This window comes from Alosa sapidissima, chromosome 18 (assembly GCF_018492685.1).
Source record: "Alosa sapidissima isolate fAloSap1 chromosome 18, fAloSap1.pri, whole genome shotgun sequence".
Lineage (NCBI taxonomy): Eukaryota > Metazoa > Chordata > Actinopteri > Clupeiformes > Clupeidae > Alosa > Alosa sapidissima.
In genome coordinates this window covers 8170726-8189850 of record NC_055974.1, presented here as the reverse complement: position 1 = coordinate 8189850, position 19125 = coordinate 8170726, and the positions used below count along the sequence as shown (strand labels likewise).

Below are 19125 nucleotides of genomic sequence, written 5' to 3'. Positions count from 1 at the left end.
TGTGGACCACAGGAGGGCTGTCACCGGCTAGCTGTCGCTGGGCACGCAATTAATAAAAGTTTCCTATTCAGTGACAGTGACGCGTGACACATTGACTCTTCTTGGCCTCGAATAAGTCAGCGAATACTGAATATTTGGCTTGTAATTTATTGTATTCAAGTTTTAATATATTTTCCTACGACTTACAACAAAACATGTGGTGTTAATTTGCGTGGAAAGCTGAGTGATCAGTGCGTAATAGAAGATGGACCCTCTTCACGGTCGTGGTTATCTTTTAAATTAAGCCACATAATGTTGTCAAAATGTTTTAATTCAAGTATTTGATACAAATGAAAACAAATTCCAACATAGCACAGTCATAAATAAGCTAATATAACTACAGGATGTAATTAGAGTATTTACGTAGCAGCATGAGCTCATGGTAGAATATTTCCACATAATCATATTACCACCAACTGACCAGTCAGATAACATGACCAACCAGTGAGAGGAAGAAAACAAATTACACCATGAAGAGGAAAATCAGTCAAAGTTATATTTATTTTCAAGTACCACAAAGTATTATCTATTATATGTGTTGAGCAAATATATTATTATTATTTTATATATTTACATTACATGAATAATCATTACATGATTAAATGGAGATCAGTGTCTATTCATAAGGCTCAAAACTCAAGAATTGCCCTGGCCTGTTTGATTCGCCTGAGGCAAACGTTCATAGCATACACTGTAAACATTAGAGCAGGTCATATTTTAAAGTATCAACAATTTATGCAAGAAATATTTACAACGGCAACGCTCTTATTAAGGAAGGTGGGTGTAAAGTCCTCAGCGCGGATGCAACAGTTGGAACAGCAGAGACGGAAATGGGCGAGTTCTGAAACCCCCAGTTTGTCAAGGGCGCAGGTGTGCTGCCCATGATGTGGTCAATGCTGAAGGCACCCTTTTTTTTTTCGCACTGAGGTCGAAGTTTCGCTGTTGGGATGACATAATGTTTCACTTGAAATTGGTTTAGTTCCGGCAGTTTGCAATTGCTGATGTTCTGATGGAAATATGGAGAAGGGAATAAGACGTTCTCATGAGCAGGCACGTATCCTAGGGGACATGTCTGTATTGGAAAATGGTTAGGCACAAAATAAGGTCTCCCATGATAAGAATCATGATCTCGATAGAAGAAAATACGGTCCTTAACATATTCCGGCAGGTTCCTTTTAAATCTTTTCCTCCGACGAAGAAAGCTGCCGTTGTCAAACATGTCCTGTGATGCTGGATCCAATGACCAATAATTGCCCTTACCCGGATTTCCAGGTTCCCTGGGTATCTTGATGAAACAGTCGTTGAGGGACAAATTATGTCTGATTGAGTTTTGCCAAGCAGGAAACTTTTCCTTGTAATACGGAAACTTGTTGCTGATGAAGTCACAGATTGCACTGAGGGTCAGCTTCTTCGTCGGACTCTGGAGAATGGCCATAGTGATGAGAGCGATGTATGAGTAGGGAGGTTTGATTGCACCGCCCGTCTGTCTACCAGGCGAGGGAGCCTCCGTGCTTTGGTCGCCCTCACTCTCGCCGGATGTGTCCAGTACGCAGGACTCTTGGTCGGCACCGCAAGCGTCTTGGTCCGAAGCATTATCCAAATGCTGGCCTGAGTCCTCCTCTCCAACCACGTCAACTTCGCAGTCCTCTTGATGAATTCCTTCACAGTCCTTGAAAAAAGTCATGGTCGTTAACTGTAAGGTTTAGCTGGTAACCCTGTGAACGATGCTCAAGTTAAGTCTGTCATGTGTGGATGCAGTTGGAGGTTTGCCAAAGAATCGCAGTCCGGAGTTATATGAGTTGGCCTGCACGCATCACCTCAAGTATTTCATGTTAATTCAACCTATCAGAGGTAACCTAGGTGGTACAGTGGGCGGGCCCAACCTTGGTTTCACGTTACTTACTGTATAACTAATGTATATTTTAATGCGTTTTAACTGAAATATATTTCACCCGGTGGACAAAACAACCCACAGTTACGCACCACTTTTATATCGTGTAAATTATATAAAATAATAATTAATTGTAGGCTACTGAGATATTCAGAGTTAAAAGCAAAACGTGTCACATATATCTTCATTCCCCAGAATGAAAATAGGCTATAACAGAAGACATAATTACAAAGAAAGCTTACAATGTATTTAGACCTAAATGCTTGTGGTAAACAAACATATTCTCGTTTAAATACTTGGATATTTTGAGTAGGCCTACGCATAGACTCACGCGGCAGAACTAAGCATCTGAATTGGTTAACAATGCATAACTGCATACTGCTTTAAAGCAACACCAAAGAGTTTTTTGTAGCTTAAAATAATGTTTCCAAAATCGTTTCAGTGGTTCATCAACTCGTAACAGGGTGAACGGCACTTTCTGCATTCACTTCGCGGCCTTCTATCAGCTATAACCGCACTATGTACGTTTGCCGGATCGGGTAGCGGATCTGTAGTTCGATGGAATGAGACATGAGAAACTACAAATTTGACTTGCATCTGATGTCGCAATACATCGTACTTTCATAAAATCATGCAACATATTCTACCTTGTCTGTGGACATTGTTATTTGCAAAGCCGGTGCTGGATAAACAAATAGTGCGTGCGACAGAGGAAAAGTTCTTTGGTGTTGCTTGGCAGGGGGAACTTGGCAGGATTCCCACCTCTGCTGGAGAAATTGTCCATTATGCTATTTCAAACTGTGGGAAAAGGTAACGATAAAGCACATGGATTTGTTTACAAGCTAGCGAACGGTTAGCGTTTGGCAGAACTATGTGGATGTTACAAGGTAAGAAACACGATTTAAAGTTAACAAGTTACTTGTTTCTCACTTCTCTATCCGGGACGGTAGTCTCAATGTTGCCAAGTTCACATGGATACTGGTAACAAGTATACTGAAAAGGACTTTCTTTGGAAGGTTTCTTTGCCTCTATGCTCTTGATTTGATAAAGCAGTGGTACGGAGTGGAAATTCGGAAGCTGATCGAAACAGCTGGAGGTGCGGATGTGGCTGGAACTTTTACCACCACGCCTTACTCCAGATTAGGATTTGTTGCTTTAACCAGACCCCTGGGGTTTCAGTTTGGTTTCCCAGAAAAAGATACCCGCAGGTGGTGTGACCATGAAAATGGCCGTGGCAGGACATCCCGCCGGGCGCTCCAAAAGTGCTTAGAGGACGGTAAATGTGGTTATCAGCATTAGAATCAAGTAGGAAACAGCCCAGCTGTATCTCCAGTTTACAGCCACAGGGCATTCAAGGTTTTATTGGAAGGCGTGAATTGCCAAAGCACTTCTTCGGTGTAGGTCCGCTGTTGCGCGGATATGTGTTAGGACTGTTAATACGTATCTAAATTGCAAATGAATGATTCTGAATACTCCACCTACTTCCTCACCTGTCATGCGTATAGAAATGCATGCCTGCTGTTAAAGGCCGTCTTTCATCGTTTAAAAACACAAACAAACTCCAAAGTTCACACAGCATACAAAAACGACTCAACCGAAGGTTTATGTTTAAGTTAATCGAAGCTGTTTTATTTTAGTGACTGAATTTCAAATAAACAGCAACTTTTCTCAGACACAAGGTATAAGAAACTATTTTTGTGATTAGTTAAAAGTGTGACTAATTTGTAGTCAGACTGAATTCTACCCTAAACCAAATACTTTTTATGCAACAGAAGGAGACATTTTTAATAAATGAATGGTTGAACAGACTTTTTTGCAGTGTAGGTTTCCTTAACAACCTAATTGTAGTAAAATATTTGAAATATTTCGAGTTGACATGTCAGTGAATACAGATAGTGTAATACAAAATGGGTTGTTTAGGGGCAACACAATTCTTATCCAACCCATTACACAGCATGCATCTCTCCTCAAGTACCATTTATATGGGTTTACTTTTTGAAAACCTGAAATCAAGGAACAACATAATGTATAGGTAGGCCTATGGTATATGTATGAATCACTGTTTTTACTGAGCTGTCCACAAAAGTTGTACAGCTGTACTGCATTACATGTTAAATGAATAATGTTTCTGTACGTTTTGAAAAATTAAGATGACATTTCAGTATTATATCACGTCCTACTCAGTTTAATTTTGACATCGGGGACAGATTCAAGAAAATGCAAGACTATAAGAAAATGCTACAAAACTATAAAATTGTCATCTCAATAATAATAATAATAAAAAAAAAAACACACAAAACACAGCAAAGACGAGGCAGGCATTCCAAAGAACCAGATCAGATTCCACGTAGCCTGCTAAAACCCTACCCCCATATATATATACTCTGAAAACATCATCAAAGACAAGAATTCTGCAAATTAAGATCATGATCTACATAGAGATCCACCAAATCACAATAATCAATTCTCTCGAAACCATGACATACATATAAACGCAGTATCATTCTGCTTTAAGACAATTGACATCAGATTCAGTCAAATTTAGAAGTGTTAAGTGAGCTGAATCTCCTGAACCCTTACAACAGCTTGTCTGGTCCTTATAGTTGAGGGAGCACTCACTTAACAAATTATTTACTTTTTTTTTTTTTTATAACAAATCTAACTTGAAATGAATGCAATGTTTCATGTCTTACTATCCTCCTTATTTAGGAGAGTGGTAGTGAACTGAGCCCGTAGAATGTCTCGATCCAGATATCTCCCTAGAGAGAGAGAGAGAGAGAGAGAGAGAGAGAGAGAGAGAGAGAGAGAGAGAGAGAGAGAGAGAGAGAGAGAGAGAGAGAGAATCACAGTTGAGTACAGAAAGACCCCAACATGGTTTCACTGAATACAAAGCAAGAATAAAACCCAAAGGGGAAACAAAACAGTGTTATTGAGGGGACAGTGAGGCAGGTGAGGAGACGCTCACCTATGAAGACGAGACGGTTGACTCTGGGTTCTTCCTGCCCCCAGGCCTCGGGGGTCTCCTCCAGCTCGTAAAGCTCATGAACCCCCTGCAACATCACCCGCTGGCCCTTACCCTCGATGGACAAAATGCCCTGGACACACAAACGCACAGGCAAAAACAAGGAAAAAACAACTGTAAACAAACGCTGACAAAGACAACACAGTGAAATATATCGGCATAATCTTGATTTACTCTAAATAATTGAACTGATTATACTCATTGACTAGGGGATGCAAGTGCAGGACAATGTATTTACAGAGAAACAAAAAAATATGTCAAGTTAGTTTAGATAGCACATTTAACACATGCAAAGTTGACCCAAAGTGCTTCATGACATGGAATTTTGAAGCGCTCACCTTTAAGCGAATGACATGCATAGGTGACCCCTCTTTATTCTTCAAGTTCTTTTCCCACAGAAGGTCCTGTAAAGAGCAATGATTTACAGTCATAATTTGAAAGCAATTACATATACTATTCCAACTCAATTTTTTATCTGAATTGTGGTCCTAAAAGTAACTACCTGAATGAACAGGTTCAGCCGATCTTCAGAGACATCCCCTGGCATTTCAACTGTTACTGTTAAGATACTCTACATAGATAAAAAGACACAAGGGAAGGACTACATGAATCCTAAGCGTAGAGTAAGCTTTATTTGAAAGTGTAAAAAAACAAGGGAAACATTTTAAATCTTCATTCTCTTATTAGCCAAATCCTCTCACAATTGACACACTCCTACAAAAGTGGGGTGAAACATTTCAAAAGACATATTATGTCATGATGGTTCATGTTTTTGTTGTTGGCACTAGTGACTGCATGTAATGTCAAGTACTCCAGCAGCTACCACACTAGGCCATTAGCCCCCCTCACCCCAGAACTTCCTCACGGCATCAAAAGGGACACTTTGCAGATATTTAAGGCATTGTGTGGAAGTGTTAAAGTTACACACTTCCTTTCTCATTTGGTATAACAACAGAAAACAGGGGGTGGGGGTGGGTGGGGGGTGGAGAGGGCGCCTCGTTTGCATGAAAAGAGTGACGGGGAAGGGCCTGATAGTGCGGGGTGGGGGGCAGAGGCTCACGTGGGAAAGAGAACACCGCTGAAAACAGATGATCAAGCAGACCCTCCCATTATGAAGGCAGGGTGAGAACCTCGCTCCTACAGAAGCCTTATGGGCTATATTAGTTCTTCACACACACACACACACACACACACACACACACACACACACACACACACACACACACACACACACACACACACACACAGTGAGTATGGCATGAATCAGCTTTGATCTATTCAATGTCTTGCTACATTTAGACAAAGCTAGCTGAAGTTTTAGACCCTGAGCAAGCTCAATTTGGGCTCATTTAAGTCACATTAACATGTCCCAAAATGGCAAAAAAGGCATTTAGTAGATTAAGAGCAGTCGTACCTTGTCTAGATGTGGATGTGTAGACTTCACAAGCTGTAGTTTTTCAGACAACCTGAGGAATTCACAAAAGCTCTTAAGGATTCTACAACCCCAAAACAGAAAAAGTTGGGACGTTGTGTAAAATGCAAATAAAAAAAGAATGTGATAATATGCAAGTCTCGTTAACCCATATTTAGCAGCAAAAAGGACATAGACAACATATCAAATGTTGAAAAGGAAAATTTGGACTATTTTATGGCAATATATGTTCATTTTGAATTTAATGCCAGCAACATGTTTCAAAAAAAGTTGGGACGGGAGCATGTTTACCACTGTTCTGCTTCACCTCTTCATTTAACAAAATTCTGTAAATGTTTATGAATTGAGGAGACCATTTGCTACAGTTTTGAGAATGAAATTTTGTCCCATTAATCCCCAATAGGATTTCAGTTGCTCAACAGTATGGGGTATTCTTAGTCATGTTTTTCATTCCATTATGCACCTAATTTGACAAATCTGGACTGCAGACAGGCTATCTTAGCACCTGGACTCTTCCTCTATGGAGAAATACTATTTAAATATGTGCAGAATTCATTTTGCCATTGTTTTCCTGAAATATTCAAGGTCGTCCCTGGAAAAGACATTGCCTGGATGGCAGTATATGTTGCTCAAAACCTGTTTACATTATTCAGAATTGATTGTGCTTTGCCAAATGTGCAAGATGCCCATGCTGTAGGCACTAATGCTCCTCCACACCGTCATAGATGTTGGGTTTCGAACTGAGCACTAAAACAAGTTGGATAGGTTGAATACTTGGATAGGCCCTCTCCATTAGCCCAGATGAGTCCATGATTTCCAAAAAGAATGGCAACTTTGATTGGTCTAACCACAGGACCTTTTTCCAAGTTACCTCAGTCCATTTTAAACAAGCTCAGGCCCAGGTAAGAGGGTGGTCTTATCTGTATCATGTCTCAATACAATTTTAGCTGTTACAATGTTGGCTGCAGTTTCTGAATTGATATTAAACTGTGCACATAGACAATGGTCAGGTACATAGACAATTTTCCTGAGCCCATACAATGACAGGTCTGTTAACAAGTCTGGTATTGATGCAGTGCCATCTGAGGTCCAAAAGACCACGGCCATCCAATGTGTTTTTCAGCTCTTTCCCTTGTTTGCAAAGATTTCTCTGGATTCTCTGAATGTTTTAATAATATTATGTCCTGAAGATGATTAACTCCCCAAATACTTCACAATTTCATGTTAAGAAGCATTAAAATGACATTGTTTCATCATTTGTGCACATAAGTTTACACAGAGTGATAAATACCCCTACATCTTTACTTCTAAGAGTCCCTGCCTCTCTGGGATGCTCTTTTTTCATACCCAATCGTGTGGCCACTTACCCTAATTAGTTGTGAAACATTCTTCCTTTTGTTTATCATTACAGAACTTTTCCAGCATTTTATTACCCCGTCCCAACTTTTTTTGAAACATGTTGCTGGTATCAAATTCAAAATTAGCATATATTTTCCAGAAAATAGTCAAATTTGTGATTTTCAACATTTGATATGTTGTCTGTGTCCTTTTTGCAACTAAATATGAGTTTAAGAGATTTGCAGATTAATACATTCTGTTTTTATTCACGTTTTACACAATGTCCCAAATTTTTCTGTTTTGGGGTTGTAAATATCACTGTATTCTGGGTCTTGTGACAAGGAGTTTGTGTTCCAAATTGTTGATGGCTGAAATAATCGTCCTCAATTGTCATGTTTGGTTATAAAATGTTTGCCTTTGGTTCAATAACAGCTTTTAACATTCTAGAATAAGAAATCGGAGCCAATTGATTCCTGTTCAAATCAATAATGTAAATCTGACTTTAAGATGCATACTCTAGTGATGAACGGTTTAGATTATTTATCATGTGGTCTTACCTTGTTACATCTTTAATATCAAAAGAATGCAAATCTAGCACTTGGGATAAGTCAACTCTGCAAAACAAAACAAACAAAGAAATCCTAAATAGTTGAAGCCTTGACATTTCTAGTTAAATATTCTATAAGAGAATTAAAGACAAAGAGCAATATCACATCCTGTCCATGCCAATCAGGGAGGACAGGGCACCCTTCATATGCTATGCATGAAACTACAACAATGTCATTTCTGTGACTCCAGCTGGATATGCAGAGGTCTGTGCCCTGACCCTGATACTGTAGGGAACTGTTATTAAGCTTCACTGAAGAGTGACCATGAGGAAGCCCCTGTGATTGTTTTTGTCTTCCAAACAGGCCCAATTTGACGCTTATGTGGGCCAAGTGAAGCACAGAAAACCATATATATTTGGATCTGCTCTAAGGAGTCAAGTAGGCACACAAATGTAGTGGAAACTAACTTTTAAAACAGCAATTAGCAAGTCCGTTACAGATTTGATCAAAAAGGGAGAACTAGTCTTAAATGTAGAAATATCTCTATGCCTGTATCACATTATGCAGTTAAAAAGTCAAATTTTATTATAATTCAAATTCAAACAAATGAACAAATATTAAAAATAAGGACTTACATCACTCATATTTTGCACTGGTAGTGTTTCTCACTCACCTTGCCTTTTGCGTTTCTAGAATTCTAACAAGTCCATTTATGGATCTGTAGAAAACAGAGAGGTAAAGTGCAATCAATTTATTGCAAGGCAAGGCAAAACATGCAAGGCACATTTTTGAAGTTAACAATTCGCGCTTTGACTATCTATATTTTAAAAAAGAAGATAAATTGCATTTATTACGACAAATGTCTTTTAATGTGTTTACATACCCAACAGTGTCCCTCACTTTTCTTAATTCCTGTTCACTCACAAGGTCCGTTTTATTAATAATTAAAAGATCTGCAAGAGCCACCTGTCTGAAAGACAAGAGCAGGAACCATTGTGATTAAATGATAAACAATAAATTATTTGTTTAACATACACTGATAAGGTGAGGAAGGAAATAGCTACCTTGTGGCTTCATTGACAAGCCCATCTGGTTTCTCCTCTGTCAGTTGCTACATGTTTTTATGTATATGTGGGAAACAGATCCAGATAGATGCCTTTTAAGATCTGAGACTGGCAGAGATGTCAATTTTACATTTCAGATGTGTATTAACATGAACGTATAGAAAGCATGACAATTACCTGCATTGTATATTTTGCATCAATTACCGTGACAATGCCTGTAAGAGAAAGTAAAAGAAACAGTCTGTTAAATGAAGAAGCTTGATCAGTAAAACTCTTAAAATTGTGTGACACAAAACAATTCAAAGACTGGATTTCATGGCTGGGTGATTGTATTCTTAAATCAAAGGCTCTGTCAATAAAGGGTCTGTTATTGTGCTGCTATTGACTTATAATGTAGTGAAATCAAACAAATTCTTCAGATCACAAACTCAGATGATATACATCAATGCGCCACTTCAGATGACTGAACCCAAAGGAAGAGCCGGTACACACAACTAACTTATAGAGTGGTAAATAGGTGCAAACTACCAACCTTTGTTTGCACTGTATCTTCATGAGTCAAAAGGTGTACAAAAGTTAAATAACCTCCTCTTCTCCATGTCACCTTGGCATTGATTAGCAGTAGGAGATAGGTAGGTGTAATGCATCAATCACCCAATGCTATGTCTGCACTCTGACGCGCCACTGTGTAACACAATCATCAGTCACCCAATACATGAAACATCACAACACAATCATTGTTAACCTCTTGGGTATACAACATAGTAATTATGACCTGTAATCATAGAGAACATGAAAGGCAGCCCAAGTGGTTCAACTGTGCTAAATGTACTGTATAAAACAAAATGCTTCCCTTCTCAGGAGTTTATTTATCGTATCGTAAGGTATTGTATCTTTATCGATTTTCTCAAAGCCCCAGAATTTGAGTGATACATTTGAGCCATTGTTTGCGTGAACATAGTCGGATAGCGGCACTTTTTATTCAGCAATGCGTAATTTCAGAGGACACTTGGTTTGGCCAACATAAAGTTACCAGTAAAATCCCAGATGTGTAGCGGGCAACTACACCAGTCTATTTGTTGTATGAACTCATTGTTGTATGAACAAGTCTGTCTCTAAGGGAATGCAACCTTATGAAAAAAAATCAAAGGGGGCATAATTCTGACTGCTCATTATTACCTCATACCAGCCCTCAGCAAAGTCCTGGCTGTTCCTATCACATTTGGAATTGTACGGGAAAAATGAATATTTCGGTATGTACCATAATCACTGGAATTACTATAATTTTATTTTGATAAACCTCAAGCTTTCCATCCTTATTACTCCAAATCAACCCTGAAGTAATGCTTTCTGAAAGCAAACCCATAAGTAGCCTATAAGTATACGTATATAGGCCTATACTCTTTTGATCCCGTGAAATTTGGCGTCTGCATTTATCCCAATCCGTGAATTAGTAGGCCCTTTCACACTGGCGAAATCGCCGCGATTTTATGTACCAGAATCGGGGAACAACTGTCCCTTCCACATAGACCGAGGCGGAACGGCGGGACAAAGTGTCTCGCCAAATTTACTACCAAGCCCCCTAGACATTTTGCCGAGTTTTTTCTTTCCGGCACCAGTGTGAATGGGTCAAGGCGGAAAGGGGAATCTGGGCGGGCATTTCGATGCTATGTCCAGCCCACCACAGGAGATTGAAAAAAAATCTAACTGATCAAAAGCAGCAATAGCAGAGACAGAACATTATGTCAATCTATAAATTCACAAACTCTCCAGTCATTCAATGCCTGCTAGAGTTGACTGTAGCTTTGGAATGCAATCAGTTGCCATAATAGGCCATCCTAAAATCCAGCGAAAAAACAAAGCATGAACTCATGAGCGTCTGTCTGCCCTATATCCTCTGATTGTAATGCTTACAGATATCTAGGCGATATTTGTAACATTTGTTTTGTATTTGGCCTGTTATAAAATCGTGTAGACCTATTGAACAATTCAAACACATTAGGAAAGGCAAAGTTGGAGACATGCTTAAAGACATTGTTACAAATTTAAAACCGGATTACTCTGGAATGGCTAACTGTATGCACACCTTTGTGTTCGGTAAGGTCTGCTGTTTATTCTGATATATGGTTTGTCATGTGTTGAGGTAAAGTTCGCGAAGTATTCCAAGATGAATGGGTAGGGAGACGGGCGCAAAAAATATGATTAAATTAAAGCTACCTTCGCGAACCGTTTACCACAACAACTAACCACTAGCATCGTTTAAAAGCTGAGAAAAAGCTCTTTCGTGTGATACATGTGATGTCTGTGATAATAGGCTACTTCGCAAGCCTAGTTCAGCAAATTTGGGTGGGACAGAATACCTATACAGAGCAGCAGCTCTGGCCATATCGGTTCTGGCTCACATGTAGCCTATATGCTTTAAATGCATTATCGCTTCACTACCCAACACGCGAACAAGAAAGAAAAGAAAAAAGAAACCAATGTGCTTATGTCGCGATTTTCGATAGGCCCAGGCCTAGAGAAAAGACAGCTATGGTAACCTAACAATTAGGATTTGCTTTGCCTACACTGCTGTTTGGTTGTCCCAAACTTTGAGACGATCCATACTCGCATTAACTGAATCTTATCAACCCGAACTGCGATGTTCCAAACAGAGTGACAGAACATCATGACGAGCACTAGGCCTACGCTTAAATTATTTATGACTGAATGGAACGTTGCGTTTTTAAGCGCCAGAAATGCTTAGACCCTATCACGTCGTGTGACAAAGTTTACACCAATCATCATCTTCTAATGTATCCTTATGTTGAGATGTCCATTCTCTTTGCCCTAGGCTATCATTTGTGCGCGAAGCATGTTTCAATTAAGACAATACACAAGCTATTTTTTATTGTTGAAATATTGAATGATTTCATGAATATACACAGTGCGTACAGGATTACGGGTGGCGGCGCCACTGACCAAGGCCACAGTAGCCTGTGAACCTCTGATTTTCAAAGGGAAATCGCAGCGAACGCAAGGGCAACTCTTCTCTTCAATTTCCCTTCCAAATTACTTTTTATTGTCTGAACACATCTATCGCAAGAATCTAACATTCTAACAGCAACAGCAAAGCAAACGCAAGCTAACCAAAGTGCAGTCGGTTCTCCCGCCATGGTTTTTGAAATCACACACCTGCTGTATCTGAAGCCCCACACACGCATAATAAGGCCTACGACTATCACTCTACACGCCCCCTGTTGCACGTCACAATTTAATTTACCATAGCGGATCCTGCCTTCTGGCTCCCTAAAATGCCGCATCATGTGAACAGATCAGCAGGCCGGCAAATTACCTCGCTTTCAGACAAAAAGACGGCAAAAAGACGTCTCCTCTTCCCGCAAATTTAGCGGGATCTCTGTATGAAAAGGCCTAGTGAAACACACTCAGCACACAGTGAGGTGAAGCACACACTAATCCCGGCGCAGTGAGCTGCCTGCAACAACAGCGGCGCTTGGGGACTAGTGAGGGGTTAGGTGCCTTGCTCAAGAGCACTTCAGCCGTGCCGGGTTCGAACCGGCAACCCTCCGGTTCCAAGTCCGAAGTGCTAACCAGTAGGCCACGGCTGCCCCTATAAGATGCTCTTGGCAGCAGCCAAGGATGATGTAGATGAGACTGAGAGAATCTGTAAGAATAGTCTGCAGCCAGCTGTGCCTGCCTTAGCAGAGAGACCCATGAGGGCTGAACACGCTAAAGCCTCAGGACCATCAGTCGCTACTCCTTTGCTCAACAAGATGACCAGTGCTGAATTTCAGAGAGCAGTGAAGCAAGTCAGTGAGGTTTTCCTCAAAACTCTCGAGGATGATCACTGCCCTGAATTTCCAGCCAGGGTTTCTGCCAAAGATTATGGGCATTTTGACAAAGGAGATACTGTAGGCATCTGCACATCTCTCCCCAATTCAAGCTGCAGTTGGAGGAAAGGAGCAAGAACAAAATGTTTCCATTCTGTCTGAAGATGCCAACAGGAATAGTGTCATATCATTTAGCCCATGTAGCTCATGGACCATACACACTAAATTAAACAGTTTTAGGGTGTATGTTTTAGTCACTACATGACTGTTCACAGATCAAAGAGAGGAACACACATTCTCCTTGTGAGTGAATGCCAGGCCTCTCCTGTTGCAAACACAAGTAAGTTCATGTTGGTATCTAAAGCAACAGTTCAACTAGATCTATCAAAACATTTCCATGTTATTACCTGCTGTAACTTGGCCAGTTTGACTAGGGGAGGATACATAAACCATTACTTTGCTATTCACAGGTCTTCTTCCAAGACTTCTTGTCTGAGCTGAGAAAGACTGCGCCTCAGCTTAATTAGCCTCTCAATGGCTGAGGTCACCCAGGCTCCTGAGTCTGCCAGCCCTCTGGGTATGCCACAAGGGGAAGAAACAGTGGGGGGCCATTTTCTCAGGATGCCTCAATTCAAGTTCTCCTTCAAGGTGGAGTTTATTACATATGGTCATCAACACTGTGTGTACAAATCCTGATCTCGTCGGCTATGAGCGAAGGAGAAATGGGTGAGTATGCAAATTACTTTATTCATTAATATGTGAATTTAAACAAATTCATCTAAAATCTTTCGTATTTTATCAGACAATAATGAAGGGTGCGAAAGCTGTGTACTATGAGAGAACAGTAACATCCCAGGTAATTAAAAAAAGGTAATTATCTGAGATACATTCCTTAATGTGTGGAAACTGTTGTGCTTTAGTCCTCTTTTTTCTTCATATTTTCTTTAAGCCCATGCAACATCATCTTGTCAGACTGTGCTTAATGAGGCCACTGCTGAGCTGACTGATTCTGAGGATCTAACTGGGCAGGAAAAGACTCTCATCTGAACTTGCCAACGCATCTTCTCCAGAGGTATCCTACACAGCTAAATGGTCCTTTGGATTGTGGAATCATCTAATAACTTTGTATCATTTCGACTATATTTTTTCCACCCTACACCTGACTATTCTCTTGAAGGATTTCATTATGTATGCTGATGTTTATTTGCAATTATAACTATATTTAGATACCGTGATGAGGACATACAGTTAAGCCCTTGACATTAAAAGTATAAGAAAAAAAATGACCATCTGTGCACCCCCAGACCTTAAAATGAAAGTGTTCACAAGGAACTAATGTGCCAAAAGTTCTACATGTGCCGTGTGTCATGTGTCCTGTATGTGTGATTTTCATTGGCTGCTGAGTTGAAATAGCAATCTCTTGACATAATTACAGAATGCACATCTAAAATGATTGCAGTTATTACCAATAACTACTCAGCACAATTGTGAAATAGGTACGGTACAATAATAACCGTTATTATTACTGTTAATGACCGTTATTAGTCCCAATTATTGGGAGAAATGCATATTTCATTACTGATGTATAATGTAGCAACGAGTCCCCCAAATACATTGATGTGGTTGCCTGCTCAATCTCTGAGTTTTAACAGATGTGTTCATTCCACTCACTGTTTCAACTCAGCTAACACTAAACACCTTTTTCCACCACACATGCATTTTGAAATGTTCATGCGGGTTACTTTATGTTGGACAAACCAAACATCCTCTGAAACGGAACACAATGCCACTTTCGTTATTGCAACATGGACCATACAATAGCGAGATATTATGTTCACTCCAACCATGGCTCCAACGAATCACTCAAATTCTGGGACCCAGAGAAGAGGAGAAACTATAATGAAACTCCTGAGAAAGGAAGCATTTTGGATTTATACATTTGACACTGTAGAACCACATGGGCCGAGCTAAGAGCTTTGTCATTCATGTTCTCTATGATTATAGGTCATACACTCTTAAAACGAATGTGTTAAAAACAACACAACTTGCGTTGTTTTAACTCATCTCTGTGTCCTTTTTTTAACTGTTACACAAAACTTAAGTTGTTTTTTTCTAACACATCTCTGTGTCCAGATTATAGGGACAACACATTATAGTGTATACCCAAGAGGATAATACTGATTGTGTTGTGATGTTTCATGTATTGGGTGACTGACGACTGCGTTACACAGTGGCGTGTCATCCCATTTTTTCCTGAAAGAGTGCAGACATGGCATTGGGTGGTTGATGCATTACGCCTACCTACCTCCTACTGCTAACCATCTGCCATCTGATGTGGCCCATTGAGTGTTGCTGATTCTGCGGTCCAAGGGGCTAGAGCGCAAATGATACCCTTTCCAATTGCTCAGGCAACGTACAATCAACAAAATTGTTATGCATTACTCAAACACATTTCTTTTCATTGTTTCTAAGATGGCAGTATTTTCAGTTCTGTACTTCCTCCTTTTTTTGTATATTTACCCCACTTTTTGAAAAGCAGGGAACACTTACCATCCAAATACACATCACTCCCAAGTTCAGCATCAACCCAGAACATGGAGGCTACCGCTCCTAAAAGATTGCAATACTTTTAACATTAGTTAAAAGTCTTTAAGTGATGACAGCCAATAATGTGCAATTTTAGAATTTCAGCCAAATGTGACTTCTCCTTAATACAATAACGGAAATAAACTATTTAATCAAACAGAAATATAGATATGGCTATGTCTGATGTTGTAAAACCTATCCCACTGACCTGAACGCTATGACAGGGCCTCAGACTGATCCACTAATATAACTCCCATAAATGATAAAGCACTTTTATAAATGTTTAATGCAAAAAGCAATAAGGGGCGCGCAGCCATTCCGCAGGAATCACCTGGAGTGACGGGTCGCTTGTCTACAAGAGCACTGAGACCGGTGTTGTTCAAAGGTCTACCAGCGTCAGCAGTGCTCCCTCAGCTGTAGGGCAGCAGACATAGAGAGACCAGAGGCTGACTCTGCCCACCTCACCTGACACCTGCCACTCTATCAAACATCCCATCTGTCAGATTACAAGGGCTGGCTGATGACATCAACAGATTCCCAGCATTCCTTGCTTCAGCTAAAATACCCAAGGCTGTGCGCAGTGTGCGGGGGTGGAGACCACGCAAGACCACTGCATATAATCTACCATGTTTTTACCATATCTACCACATTTTGCCTATACATATTCTCTTCTGCCTATACATAACCTAAGCAGTACACTGGAGGAACATGATGCATGCATTATCTTGTGTTAATTCTACATCTTTCTTGGTTGCTATTCACTCTCACTGCATATGATGTCAACAGGACTTGGGTTCTACCTGGGTCAGCCAATCCAGTGGTCTCCAGAAGAATGTAGTCAAACTTCCCCTTCTTCTCCATGAGATTTTCTATTGCTTTTAGCCCGTTGTCTCTGTGTAACAACAAAAGAGAGCACTGCCATTTATGGAGGAAAGTCACAGCAGCGAGCAAGTAAATCTATGTTACATTTTCTGTTAGGATGATCATTTAGATAGATAGATAGATACTTTATTGATCCCCAGGGGAAATTCAAGGTCTCAGCAGCAGCATACATACAACACAAACACATTCTTTCTTTAAACACAAACACATTCTTTCTTTTAAATTTGCAGAAGCAAACACATTTAGCAAAGATGCAGAATTAGAATCCTCATTTCACAGTTGGCACAATGTGGAGAGAACAGGTGGGAAAAGGGTTGCGTACTTGACAGAGCAACAGAGGCAGCCGTTCCTGAGCTCCAGCCACTCTTCATAGAGCTCCCCAGCCTGGCTGACAGCCAGAGACTTTTCCAGAGCGCTACCTGGTGGTGTAACGTGGAACAACAGTCAGACAGATTTCACCTTGAGTCTGCACACTGCTAGCCTGGCGAGCCAGACCCACATTAAAATGTAGGGTCTGGGCACTCACCGTTCGCAGTGCTCAGTCCGAGGGGCGGGATAATCAGTTGTCTTTCAAATTCCCTCTGCACGCAATAGGACGCAATAGGATATTTGTTTTCAAGTAGCAGGGAATTCAAGCCAAACCGTTGCAACTCTGCCATCAATCATTATGTTAAGCCCACCAAACGACTCTATACACGATTTCAATGGCCTGATTAAGTTTCGATTTCTGGAGCTCACAAGCCAATGGAGAGTTGCTAGACTAGCCCTTGCAGCAAATTTAATTTGCTGCCGCTAGGGGCGCGTCTAGATTTCTAGGCTAGAACACTGCACCTATATCAGAGAAAGATCTTCACTCACAGACCACTCCTTCATGGTTATGCATGTGGATGACAACAGTGGTCAATTATTTACACCAACAACTGCAAAGCAACAACCAACAACTAAACAGCATGCACGCATACTGAATGAGGCCTCCATGTAACTCACTACCTTCCTGCTTTTTGGTAACATAAACCTTAGATTTTCATTATTCATTAAATTAGTCCAGTTGCCCAGAAACAGACAGAATATGACTTCACAAAGAAAACCCTTTGCAGGACACTACCATGATACTTCAGGGTTCTTTAAAGCCAAATCAATCCTCAGTAGTTCACAAAGTTAACCATAAAGAATGAGCAACAAACATGGACTTAGGGTCTTGCAGTGTGAAACCAGAGTGAGAGTACCTTACTGGGCTTGCCTTAGAGCCATGAAGTAAACTGAGGTCAGAGTAACACCCAATCTGAAAACCGCCTCAGGAATGATCTCAGGTTCAAAATATGTTTCAATATTTGCTTATTATGTGCTTTTTAACATCCGTTATTAGAAGACATGTCTTAATTTGCAATAGAATAAAATATAATCAGATACCTCACCTTCGCCAAATTCGTTTAAAATGACAGCTATTCGTTTACTGTGCTGCTCAGTTAAGATGTAATTCAGCAGAGTCGTCTTCCCTGCACCTGAGGGGAGAAAAAATTAAGGGAACACGGTAACAATCAAACCCTGAAATATGATTGGACAGTTTTACAGTTAGGAGTAAGTAACTAGGATGAGCGGTTGTTGTCCTGTGAGGAATGAAAATCTGATAAGATATACACCTACAAGGTTAGTGACTACCACCGCAAATTGCACACAGAATGTTTAAGCTAATGTTCTATGTAGCATTCTGTCGAAGAAATTGTTTTCGACATTAGTTAGCTTTTACACTAGTAAAGTCTTGCCGTAAGCTTAGCTCTCCGCTAATTAGCTAACGTCACCACAAAATTCTACAAAGCTCTGTAACGTTAGCCAACCCGTAACTTACCTAAATAGCCAGTGATTATTGTGACAGGTATTTGCGAAGATGGTCCATCCGTCGTTTTTTCAATGGGCACCAGCTCGGGACAATCTTCCTCGTCCATAACTAGATAGAACGATGCTATTTCTTGAAATGCCCTGACCACTTTCACTTAATATATACAAGTTAAAGTAACGCTAACTTTGAATGACTACAGGACTGTAGTCGTGGGGAGTGTGTCGTCAGGTCAGCTATCAAGTTAACCGGTTTGCTAGCTAACGTTAGCTATCGTTTTTTTGAGGTTAATGCTAGCTGTGCAGTTGTACCTCGTGTCAGTGTTGGCTTTTTAAAATTAACAGTACGACATCTAAATTGGTTAAGTTACACAAGTCTCATACAAACGAGATAAACCCAAAACGCGTCTGTCTTGATTGAGTTAACTGATGCGAGTTAGCTAGCTAAAACTTCACATCACACATGCTGGCTGTTTTGTGTGCACATGATTTTTGTCCCCTGGAAGACATAATAACGTAACCTTGGTTCCCATTTGTTTTGCCGAGGTTAGTTGAGATTATATCCTGATAAAATAATGTGAAATGATGTATTGCACTTGAAAACAGCATGCCAGTAGGTCATATCAATTTGGATAATGTCTTAGTCTACGAGCTTTTAAC

At 40.3% G+C, this 19125-nt stretch overlaps 3 protein-coding genes and 1 long non-coding RNA gene across 7 annotated transcripts in view; 2 read left to right on the top strand and 2 right to left on the bottom strand.

The window, feature by feature from the left end:
• Positions 1 to 652: 652 nt before the first annotated feature.
• On the bottom strand, positions 653 to 1802 carry foxd5 (forkhead box D5). Its single transcript, XM_042070343.1, has one exon. It carries the CDS (start codon positions 1721 to 1723, stop codon positions 788 to 790), a length of 936 nt encoding a protein of 311 aa, XP_041926277.1. The 5' UTR covers positions 1724 to 1802; the 3' UTR covers positions 653 to 787.
• A 2172-nt stretch (positions 1803 to 3974) lies between these two features.
• On the bottom strand, positions 3975 to 18963 carry cbwd (COBW domain containing). The gene is made up of 15 exons (XM_042070342.1): positions 18479 to 18963; positions 18048 to 18134; positions 16955 to 17051; positions 16551 to 16642; positions 15715 to 15774; positions 9512 to 9549; positions 9335 to 9381; positions 9154 to 9240; positions 8944 to 8988; positions 8280 to 8336; positions 6367 to 6418; positions 5455 to 5523; positions 5291 to 5356; positions 4896 to 5025; positions 3975 to 4689 (listed from the first exon to the last, which is right to left on the bottom strand). Exons 1-15 carry the CDS (start codon positions 18573 to 18575, stop codon positions 4613 to 4615), a joined length of 1101 nt encoding a protein of 366 aa, XP_041926276.1. The 5' UTR covers positions 18576 to 18963; the 3' UTR covers positions 3975 to 4612.
• Positions 13159 to 15702, top strand: LOC121690033. The gene is made up of 3 exons (XR_006024973.1): positions 13159 to 13890; positions 13967 to 14020; positions 14114 to 15702. It is a non-coding gene; the product is annotated as an uncharacterized LOC121690033 (long non-coding RNA).
• Positions 18191 to 19125, top strand: part of dock8 (dedicator of cytokinesis 8) — a 44424-nt gene continuing 43489 nt past the window's right edge. For all 4 annotated transcript variants that reach the window (XM_042070334.1, XM_042070332.1, XM_042070331.1 and 1 more), the window contains exon 1: positions 18191 to 18279. The gene's annotated coding sequence lies outside the window, so the exon portion shown is untranslated. The remainder of the gene's footprint in view (positions 18280 to 19125) is intronic.